General features: G+C 40.6%; 1 protein-coding gene across 1 annotated transcript; it reads right to left on the minus strand.

Moving 5' to 3' along the window:
* Positions 1-1640: 1640 nt before the first annotated feature.
* TYMS (thymidylate synthetase) lies at positions 1641-10005 on the minus strand. The gene is made up of 7 exons (XM_064434721.1): positions 9802-10005; positions 9419-9492; positions 7994-8168; positions 5778-5879; positions 4375-4550; positions 2951-3022; positions 1641-2078 (listed from the first exon to the last, which is right to left on the minus strand). Exons 1-7 carry the CDS (start codon positions 9971-9973, stop codon positions 1941-1943), a joined length of 909 nt encoding a protein of 302 aa, XP_064290791.1. The 5' UTR covers positions 9974-10005; the 3' UTR covers positions 1641-1940.
* Between the last annotated feature and the right edge of the window lie 1635 nt (positions 10006-11640).

The raw sequence follows: 11640 nt of genomic DNA on the forward strand, positions 1-11640 counted from the left end.
ATATATGCTATGTATGTCCATAGACCTAACTCTTCTGCAGTTTATGAAGAGAAGTAAATGATTCCCATTGTTAATTCTTCTTTTGACTAGGTATTCCTGTCCTGGATAACCACTGCTAATTCCCACTAGTAAAGCCCTGAGGCCAGCTTTATTTCACATCCTGTCTGACTACACTTGTTAAAATGTCCTGCAGAATCCACCTTATCTGCAGTGTTACATAAAGTGGATTCCAGCAGAAGGAACTTGACTTGCTAAGTGTAGGCAGAACTGTTAAGTGAATGTGCAGCTTAATCTGTTTCCTTGTACTTTAAAGGGCTGTAGGAACACTCAAGAACCTTTAATTTATAAAAGTATGCACATGGTAAGAAGCGGCTGACAGCTACAGCTGGGACATACCATTAATGAAAATATAACACCTGGACCATCTGAAGTGAGTGACTTTAGAATATCAGACTAGTAGAGTTGAGATTAAATTTATTAGAAGCATGTGACAAAGCTCTCAGGTGTGCTAATTGCTGCTACTACCTGTGAGTTCAGTGATTTGAGAAAAGACCCAAGTGCGTTCAGCTGCAGGCTGGCTACTGAGCGTCCATTTAATGCAGCCTCAGAAAGGATGAGGTTTGACCATTCCAAGCTTCTCACAGGATCTAAGCTTAAAGAGCTGTGTGATCATCACTCTTCACAAATAATGCACTGCGGTGAATATTAAGAACCCTTCTAATAAGCAGTGGTCTCTTTACATTTGGTGTGCTTACAGCAGGCAGAGATTTTTTTGTGCAATCTTCTTGTGTTGGGCTAAATGTCAGGAAAGGAGAATAATTTTTTGTGCTACAAAAAATTATTCTCAATATTAGTGATCAGTAGAAGGAAAATCAGCATAATGACATATGCAAATAATTTTTATACCAAGTACAATTTTCAAAGTTATGATGAGTTTGGTCTAAGAACGATTCAATGGTCCTCTTATGCAGGACCCTGAATGAAAGCACACTGATTATTAAATTCTTAGAATTATCTGAAATTGTACACTTTTCCAATATTCACCAGTTTATTGACTTTAAAAATTAATACAAAAAATTACTATGCATTTTTCTACATGTTCAAATATGTATTGCCTATCCTATGAATATTAACTACATATCTACTCACAAATTGCTGAAGAGGAATTTAATGTGTTATTGCAGAAGGTACAAGGATAAGGAGACTTGAAAGCTGAATTCTGCTAGAATTTAATTAATGAACTCCATTCCTAAAAATACTATGATCTCTAGGTTTTACTGCTCCAGGCTGCAAAATTAGTCCATATGTTTGTGGGATCTGGTTTTAAACGATGACAGACAGCTGATTACTAATATTATCTGGTAACCTCTCTTTAACTGCAATTCTCTTTGATTTATATCAAATTAGTAATTTAGGGTTGAGGAATAAAAAAAAAAAACCAGCAACATTATGCAGAGATTGCAGTTCCATGAAGGTTCCATTAAACTCTTTTGCCTTCCTGATGGTCCATGTGTGAAGACTATGGGAAGTTTGTTTTTCCTTGCCAGCTGTTACCCTCCAAGACATTTTGCTTTCCAACCCTTTTTTACTACTAACTATAAAAAAACACACCAGAATTAAATATGCATCATGCCTTCAAGGAGATTTTTTAAAAAAAGCTTTATTAAACATACACTCTTTAGAATATATTTAACAATTTTCCCAATTCCCTGAAGGAATCCTCTAAAAACTTAAAACTGGGTTAAACATCTGCATGGCATATCAGGAATAATCATCTGTCCTGTACAACTACAGGGTGGTAGCACTGAAGGCAAATCTGGTCTGTGACTACTTAACAATAAAGCAAATACCTTTTGAAGAATGCAAAAGCTCCACCACTTTAGAGAAACTAAGTAGCTTAGGTACATTTCCACATTAATATTTAATGCTGGTTTATAGCATTAGACAGCCATCTCCATTTTAATAGGTGGATGAGGATTATAATCTTCAATCTGAAAGTCTTCTGCCTTGAAGTCGCTGATGTCTTTAATCTCACGAAGAATTCTGAGTTTGGGGAAAGGTCTTGGCTCCCTCTGAAGCTGAAATAAAAGCAAGCTTACAGTATAAAGCTAATAATTGAAAGCAGAGACTGCCTTCTCAATCTCAAATCAGATTACACTATGTAGGCTTTCCCTTCCCACCAAGAAGACTTACACTAAGAAAAAAAATTGAAGAAAATCCCAAGACATTTAGGTAGAATCTACCTTAGCATTTTCACAGGGAGCAGTAGCATAATTTTCAGGTGAATTCCCCGATCATCCAAATGCACTGCAAGTACTTTCAGATGGCAAATCAGTTCTGGTGGTTACACATTACATTCCTTTCAGGGAAAATTAAATTGGAAAATCTGACCCAAACATGCATCAAATATTCTACAGCTTCTCACTTCTCATTGTTAGGGTCTGAATCAATAACTGCTTCTCTGGATGGTTTTGAACCATATTAATAATGAGGACATTCAGTCCAAGCTTAGTCTAATCAAATCAAACACTGATTTTATCCTACTGCAACAAATTACTTCCTGAAGAAAATGTAGCCTTTCTCAGCCAATTAGTATTACTGATTAGCTCTGTGAATTTTAAGTGATCCTTTTCTGATATATTACAAAGACGTTTTATCTTGTGTTATTAGGACTAGGTGGAATTATTTTTGAAGTTAAAAGTGCAGATTCTGGCTCTCTCTTGGTTTTAGAGTAGTACACAGATGTACATTTCAAACATGCTTGTATTGTATTTCTGTTTGCAACCTGAACTGAACAGGTGTTAAGATATTACAGTTGTTAGGAAAGAAATGAGAAAAAAATCCCCACAAAAATTACTATCTGCAAAAGGACATTTAAAATATCAAGGTAATTTTGCATTGAATAAGCACTGTGGAAGATAAAAGGATAGAGTACAGAATAAGTACTTACTTGGACTTTTAGAGGTTCCACATGGTTCAAGTATATGTGAGCATCTCCTAAGGTGTGTATGAACTCTCCAGGCTGAAAGGAATGAAGAACACATGTGGTTTTCAAACAGTCAAGTTCCAAGAAAGCAAAACATTACAATGCTTACAGCATTGATTCTCAGCATCTGGCTAGTGTGGAATTGCCACTTCTGTACAGGATTGTTATCCTTGAAAGCTGTGAAGGACACAAGCTTCTCTGACTAATGCACAATTAATGGAAAATATAATGAAATTTCCACTAGCTTACCAAAAAATTTATCTTTCAAATCCTGCTATGACAGTAGCTTTGGTAAATTAATAGGGCAATACTGATCTGCTCACTGAGACAGAAGGAAGGTGCAGCATTGACATCCAGCTTTTCCACTCCACTTCTAGTGGAGTGAGCACAACTCACCAAAGCTGGCTTAAGAGCAGTTGCCTCAGCCACTACCAAACAGCAGTGGAGGTGTAAGGCACAGGCAAACACCCAGAGCTTGCAGGTTCTGTGACTTAGCAGCTCCTGAGCAATGGCATTTCACATGGGGAATTTTCATCAGCTCTTTTACTGGCCTCTGACCAATGTTGATCAGCCCTCAGATGTGTTACACTGAAAACCACGCAAGCCATGAGAGGAAGTGGCTGAGAGGCAGCAGCTGCACGTAACGTTAATCTTCACTTTCTTTAGTACCTTGCACTAGTTTCTGCAATTGCTGTGAAGTCTGATTCTTCCCTATTGCCCTGTTTTAAGGAGTTCCACTTCATGTTGCTGGTGGCCGGAGGATTAGGCACTGAAGGCCTTTCTAGTATAATTTTTTACATGCCCTAAAGAAAAGGGGTTTTTCCTTGTACAAGACTGTCATGCATTTACGTTTCTCTGCCAAATTACAAAATACAGCTCTAAAGTCAGGGCAGGAGCTACTTCAGCACATACTAGCACTCTACATAATCATCTACAGTAGGAAATCAAAGAAATACACAGCTGAAATTATAGCTGGAAGTCAGATGGGCAGAATATCCAAATTACAACCTTGACAGCAACTGCTGAGCTACTGTTCACTTCCAATAAACCCATACTACAAAATCTAATCAGTTGTACATTACTATCCCATGAGGACAAGCACTCAGTTCAGATTTCTAAGAGTAGTGAACAGGCAGTCTTGACACAGTCAAGGCATGAAAGAATATTCTGCTTAACCTGAATTTTAAAATTCTTACATTGCTGAGTCTAACTGCCCATACAAACCAGAGGCAATTCACATCATTTCACAGGGCTCTTTTTTACACACATTTCAGCAAGATTTCAAACAGTATGCTCATTTCAGTTTTTCTTGGGCATGACATGAAGAGCCTTATCTTTTAGTCCCTCATTTCTCAGACAAGAATAAATAAAATTATTAAATAGCCTACCTTCAGCCCTGTGACATGGGCAATCATGTACGTGAGCAGTGAATAGCTGGCAATATTAAAAGGCACTCCTAGTCCCATGTCTCCAGACCTCTGATAGAGTTGGCATGACAATTCACCATTTAGAACATAGAACTGGCAAAGGGCATGGCACGGAGGCAAAGCCATCAGGGAAATATCTAGGAATTGAGGTACAGAAGGTGGGGTGGGTTGGGGGGAAGAAAACAGTAACAGCATTAGTGTGTTATAAATGATAAATGTAGAAGATGCAAAACCTAAACAAGCATGTAATGAGGTACAGCAGAGAGCCAACTGCACTGTCATTCTGTTGCTTTTTCTCTTGTTTGTAAGTACATGCTGCCCAAGCAATTAAGTCCAGGTCATGACAAGCTGTCTCCCTGGGTTGTATGACCAGAAAGTCATTAACAGATATTCCACAGAACAGACTTATGCCATAATGTTGCACAGCAGTTTATTTCTACTCACCTTGGTGAGACAGTTGAATTCCCTAAAGGAAGACATTAAGAGTAAAATTAAGCATATACCCTAAAGCAAATTCCAACTGCTTCATCTTACTCTCTTTCCATTGCAATGTGCTTGTTGAGATACAAAAGTATTGATCATTTTAAAAAAATCAGAAACCAGAAGATTTTTTTTTGAGTGTTTTTCTATGCTTAAAAAGTGCAGAGAGTAAAATTACAGCTTGGCAAAGAAAACTTTCACCAGGTATTTTCTGAGAATGTTTACCCTTGAAAATAACAGCAATAGCATATGGCATACTGTTTCAGAGAACAGTGGAAAATGCTGTGTGATTTTTTTGGAGCACAGGTCTATCACTGGTGAAAGTTAAACATTCTCTTGCAGTAGCTCTTGTTTAGAAATTCCTACAGAGTGAATGGATATCTATGTATAAATAGACCCTATCATTGGTATGATATAGGTTCATCAAATGAATCCATGTTCAAGGAGAAGATTACAACACAAATAATATTTTTGTTCTCTAGTTTTAAGGGTTTACAATAGATTACATGGCTAAAAGCCAGACACATTGCTTTAATATAGTTTTTATGGTTTGGGTGTTTTTACCTTTTTAAAATTACTGTCTTTGAATAAACTGTATGTCAAAGACACTGGTGAATCCCTCACTTTAACCTGAAAACTTTGAAGAAACAGTTCATTATTTTTGAGGTCTGAACATAAGGATAAAGTAGAAAGAGAATCAAGATTATAACCCCTGGCCATTTTTTACTGCACTCCTGGTAGTTTTATAAAGAATGAACAAGGACACCAAATGGAACCGACTGTTGACACAGAACAGAACATAATTTAGCACACAGCAATATAATGTAAAAGCACACAGCAATATAATGTGCAACCACATTCACTTTATGCCAGCTGTTCAATACCTTTGGGATTCCAAGCACACATAATGATTCTTCTGTCATCTGGGTTGGTTTTGATCGTTTCAATCACTTTTTGCAACTGATCAACTCCTTGGTTGGAGTAATCTGAAGAAATAGAACAAGTAAGATCTAAACCGGACAGATTCAAATCATGGTATTTTTTTAACAGCCAGCCCATGTCCCACTGAAAAGTGACACCCAAATTACAACCTCTGAAGATTTTATTGCAACTTTGAAATGATTAATAAGTTGGCACCATCCAAACATAGCTGTTCTTGGTCTTTCTTAGGATGGTCCAGAGCTTGCAAAATTCTCATAATGATATTTCTGTATGTCCCCCCAATTCTTCTGTGTCCTTTGAGTACCTTTAGCACCCACTGAAAGTGGACCATTCCCATTTATTCCATTTTCAACCAACTGATTTATTTTAAGACCAACTAAAAAGTCTGTATAATCACTAAAACCCAAGAAACAGAAGGTGCAATACAAAAAAACTAGCTGGACAAAGCATGATATTTTATCACTCATGATGACTTGTTACCTAAATAGGACAAGAGCTGTACTGGAATGAACAAGATTTTACCACCTAGTCAGTCACGGTATTTAGACTGATTTTCTTATTGCATTTCTGGATTAAAATGCTTTTCTAAACATTCAATTTGCATGCTACAGTGCTCCTTCTTATATATATTTAAAAAATTATGCCCAGACCAGTGTGCCAGGTGCCAGCATTCTTTACACACTCAAAAGTAGAGAGGTTTTGACAGATGAATAAGTGCATCCATCTAGCGCTCTCAAGGTCATGTATGAAAAGTTTTTATAGCATTTAGCTCCAGAAAGGAACTTTAATAATGTGTAGCACAGGATATTACATTTCACCCAATGACACAGGCTGAATTTTAGGCTCAATACCAGTTGTCTAAGAAATTTTCTGAAATTAACTGACCATTAGAATGGATTTCAGAATAAAAAAGTCATTAGTTGTTAATCATAGTTCTGACTTATGCCAGTCAATCTGCATGGCTGGTAACTACTTTTTTCTAATAACTCTTATTGCAGCAACACCAAATTATGGTTACAGGGAGACCCAAGCTGGCAAACAAGGTAGTAATACACAATTAGCATCTCAGGGAACTCTTCTGCCAGCACTACCATGCCAGAAGCTTTGTCAAATGGTTATGTTAGTTCCTGAAGCTACTTACCTATCCATTAGTAATGCAACTTAAGGAAACATATTTGTAAGGAAAACTGTATGAATTTATCTTGTTCTTTTTTTTCCATGCTATGTTGTGCCTTAGACTTTTTTAAGATGAGAAACTAAGTTTTCAGATGTGTCAGTTCACAATTTGCATCATTTGTGTTACCATAAAACTGTATTCTGCTAGTGGTCAACATGCCAATACTAAGTCTAATATCAGTAAATAAAGTGAGCTGCAATTTGAGGCTGTACTGAAAACAAAAAAAAACAAACAAACAAGAAACCTCACCTAGATAACTAACCATGTTGTTAATCCAAGTAAAAAAAAGTCACACCAGATTGTCACAATCTGGTTTTTGACACCTTTTTCTTAATGGCAGTCCTCTAAGCATTTTCTATAACCTCTCCTTCAGTGACTTGGAAAAGAGGAATTAATACATTTGAGAGTCAGTTTAATAAACCAGTTCCACTGAAAATACCAACAGGTTCTGCATCACATCACAACTTGTCACAGCTGTTCTGTCCACAGCATCATCAGCTGTGGAAACACCCTACCTTGTTCCAGATGCAGAATGGAAACATTTTTCTCTTCACTGCCTGCAGTGAATGTAGTGTACTGATGCCAGTTCTCTCCAGCACAACAATTTCATGGACTCTGCACTGGTATACAGAGATGGCAGCCTGTGTTCTGTTATCAAATGGAGCTAGCTCAGGTTTCTGGACTGCAGCACCCACATCCTTCCAGCCATGAGCAACCACATCTGCTCTAGGTAAAATAGTGTGTGCCTTGTGACTCATCTGTTCCACAAATACCAAACTTTAGTATACAAAGCTACATCTTTCAGGATCATTAAGACTGAGTAAGGAAAAAAAGAAGTTAAATTAACTCTCTCAAACACTTTTATTCTGGCTATCAGCTTGCTGTGAATGTTTAAGAACATTCCATTCCACACAGGCTTCTGGAAGTGATGTGTCCCAGCTGTCTCACTGAGCACTCAAGACTGTATTTGGATGTGATTACCTGTGTGCATATCTTTGTATTCTGCTCCAAAATGCCTCCACTGGAAACCATACACTGGTCCCAAATCACCCTCCTCTCTGGTGCTGAAACCCTGCTTATCCAGGAACTCACGCGACCCATTAGCATCCCAAATCTTCACACCTTTTGCAGAGAGCTCTTTGGCATTTGTGGAACCCTACAAAACACAGTGAGAAGTTTGCATCCTAGTTCCAACACAGAGGGCATAATTTAAAACACTTGTATTAAGTTTGCTAGTCCACAGTATTTCTCCACTAATAAAGGAGAATTTAATTAATGTACTCCATGAGGTTCTTGCACATGGACAAACAAAACTTGTGAGCAACACACTGGGATGGAGTTTGAAGTTGCTGAGTTAAACACTGCTGTTGTTTAACTCAGGATTCTCACACTTTGTGAATGCACAAACAGCCTCAAGGTCAACTGTGGAATGTCATTTCATATTTGCAGGGAACAAGATGTTACTTTACAGATTGATGAAAATAGACTAACAAAAAATCTATGGGCTAGGCACGGTCTTTTCCAAGTCACCTATAATAAGCTTAAGGTCTTAAAAATCCTTTTGTTAAAGTGACAAAAAAGAGAAAATAACCCAGAAAAATGTCACTGAATCCTGCATGTCCAAATGAGCACACTCAAAAATCCAACACAGAAAGTATGCTGGTTTAGGGAGTGTCTAGTCTTTTACATTAAAAAAAATCAATAAATAAATAAAAAAAAAAAAAAAAACCAAAAAACCAAACAAAACAAAAACATCAAACAAAACCAAAAGCTTTTAAAAATTCAATTAGTATTTGAGTCCTGCTATCGAGCAAATGCTTATGTAGATTCTCCCACACTTGCACAATATCACAACATAGAAGGGAACACTTACATTGTAATGAACTAACTATAGTTGAATTTTATTACTAGGTGCAGCTATTAGATCTCATTTTTTTGCTACTAAAAAGTCTAGTATTTACATCAGTCTTACATCACCCATGGTTCCACGCTGCTTGTCTCTGTTCAAATCAAGCTACCTCAATATTAAAAAGCAGATCATTAAATTGCCTATTATCTGCCTTATATTATTATTTCTGATTAAACACAAAGAGACTGCATTCGGCTTTATAGCTGTGGAGTATCTTCAAATAAGTCCAAGACCTCACTGTTTCAAATTTTCTCCCTTAAGAAGAAATAGAAGAGAAACTGTTCTGATTGCACTGTTAGCAAGAGTCTGCATTAGAATGCAGAATATCTTGGAAACAATGGCCTTCCATGTGTGGTCACATTATTAGGAGGCTGCACTTCTCTAACAGGAACAGAAGCATCTGCATTTACCCAAATGCCTCAATCCACTGCCCAGCAGCTGGTTCTGTTTGTGCCGCTCTCGGGCCCGCCACCCACAGGGACACCCCAATACCGAACCTTGATGAACCACAGCAGCTCCTCCAGCACTCCCTTCCAGAACACCCTCTTCGTTGTCAGCAGTGGAAACTGATCTGGAAAAGAGTTCCAGAGGGTGAGCGGGGACCAGCCATCGCCAGGGTGAGCAGACTTCGGCTTTTCCCACACAAAGGGCAATGCCACCACGCGACTTTGTGAGGCTGGGATATGAAATAAGGAGTTGCGAGAGGATGTGTAGCTCGCATGGTCGGATCCCTCGGGTGGGAGGGAGGGGGACAGCCCCGGCGTGTGAGACCGCCACACTCAGCCCGGCTCAGGGAGAGGGCAGGAGCAGGGACAGGGAGCAGGGGCGGGAGCAGGGACAGGGAGGAAGCTCAGGGGCCGGGGGTGCCGGCGCTGCCCACCTCTGAGGCTGTACCGCGCCTGCATGCCGAACACGGAGATGGTGCCGGTGCCGGTGCGATCCTGCCGCCGGTGGCCGTGCTGCAGGACGTGCCGCACCTGCTGCAGGTACTGCTGCTCGCCGGGCTCCGGGCAGGCGGCGGGGCCGCTCAGCAGCTGCCCGTCGGCGGGCATGGCGGCGAGGGGCTCCGGCTGCGCTGCGCTCCGGCTGCGCGCCTCTCCCGAGCCCGCCAAAGCCCGCAGTTCCCGCCAAAGCCCCGCTTTCCCGCCAAACCGCGCCGAGGGGCGGGCGGGGCGGAGCGGCACCACCGCCACCTCCTCCCTCGCCCGGCCCCTTCCCTATCCCCCTCCTCTATCCCCGTCCCCTTCCTGTTCCAGTTCCCGGGCGCCCTCGGCTGTGGTCCCGCACGGAGCTGTTCCCCCTGAGGGAAGGCTGGCCCGAGCCAGTGCCCCGAACCATAGCGGCTCGTTTGGGCTGGATATTAGGAAGAGTTTCTTCACAGAAAGGCTCATCACATATCGGAATGGGCTGCCCAGGAGGTGGTGGGCTGCCCAGGACGGTGGAGCCACCGTCCCTGGGGGTGTTTGAGGAAAGACGTGGTGGCATGTTGTGACATGGTGGTGTTCCGTCCAAGGCTGCACCCAATGCGCTCAGAGGAACTCAGGTCTTTTCGTGCTTAATTGCCCGTGTGATTCTGTGACTTCATTCTGCTCTAGGGGCACTATGAGCACTCTCCAGGTTTGTCCCGTGCTGGAGCGTGCTGTGGACATTTGTCATCTTTCTGCCTCTCTCTGCAGCCTCAGGCGTGCCTTTTCGGAGCTGAGCAAGCCTTCATCTGGGCGTGGCAGGCTGCACGCATCTCTCACTAGATCCTCCCAGGCGGGATATCCCAAAGGGCCAAAGCCCTGTGCCAGCCTCCCTTGGCTGCCCTGCTGCAGTGGCCCTGCACAGCTCACCTTCCATGTCCAGTGCCTTCCTTCCAGTGCCACCCTGACCTGAGCTTCCAAAGCCAGGTCCCTTTCATGCCATGCTGTGTCGTCAGGTTCCTGTTTCATATTTTATTGGCACATTTGCTGCTCACTAAGGGTTTATTGGGTCTCTTCATGTTGATCTCGGCTTCTCCCATGTCCCTGTGTCATTTTGCATCCCGACCAGTGTCTGACTGCAATTGTTCCCAACATGGTGTCCTCTGAACATTTTCTAGGATAATCTCTGCTAGTCAGAAAAAACTGATTCTTCTCTGAATATTTCTTTGTTAGTATCTCTTGGAAGTCAAGAATTTTGTAAGAGTCACTTATCTCTGAGATAAAGCCCAGCTTTCTGACAAGTGAGGTGTTTACAGGAGTTATGACTGATAATCTCTCATGATTAGGGGCATGAAATACAGGTATATATGATGGAAATTAAGGAGCACAGAGGACTGTGGATTAGAAAATGCTACCTTTCTTTGTAGCAGGCAGAAAATCATCTTTTCCCCTAATTAAAAGAGTGAATAGCTTTTTACTCATATAAATTTGTATACTTAATGTGTGTGTATAGAAATAAAGGAAAACATGAAGTGTGAGTAGAATGAATATTTTGGATACTTTTCAGTGCTCACATCTGATATAGATGTTTTTGTACACTTTGAAATTAGCATGCTTCATTTAGCAGAGCTACAGATGGAAATGGTGCATATACCTGTGTGCAAAAAATGCTTAGAAAAGCTTTGCATGGCAAATAATACCAAATCACTTAGAGCTCTGCTTCTAACTGAGAGATATGTCAGTTTCCTTAACCTTTATTATAATTTACAAATACAATTGAAAGCTGATATGTATAATTAAGGGAGAAACAAGCT

This window comes from Passer domesticus, chromosome 1 (genome assembly GCF_036417665.1).
Source record: "Passer domesticus isolate bPasDom1 chromosome 1, bPasDom1.hap1, whole genome shotgun sequence".
In the NCBI taxonomy this organism is placed as follows: Eukaryota; Metazoa; Chordata; class Aves; order Passeriformes; family Passeridae; genus Passer; species Passer domesticus.

Coding starts and splice junctions, on each gene's coding strand:
- TYMS (XM_064434721.1), bottom strand. CDS start 9,973: ATGCCCGCCGACGGGCAGCTGCTGAGCGGCCCCGCCGCCTGCCCGGAG. Junction 9,493..9,801: donor GGCGCGGTACAGCCTCAGAG/GTGGGCAGCGCC, acceptor ACTCTTTTCCAG/ATCAGTTTCCACTGCTGACA. Junction 2,079..2,950: donor TGGAACCTCTAAAAGTCCAA/GTAAGTACTTAT, acceptor CTTTTATTTCAG/CTTCAGAGGGAGCCAAGACC.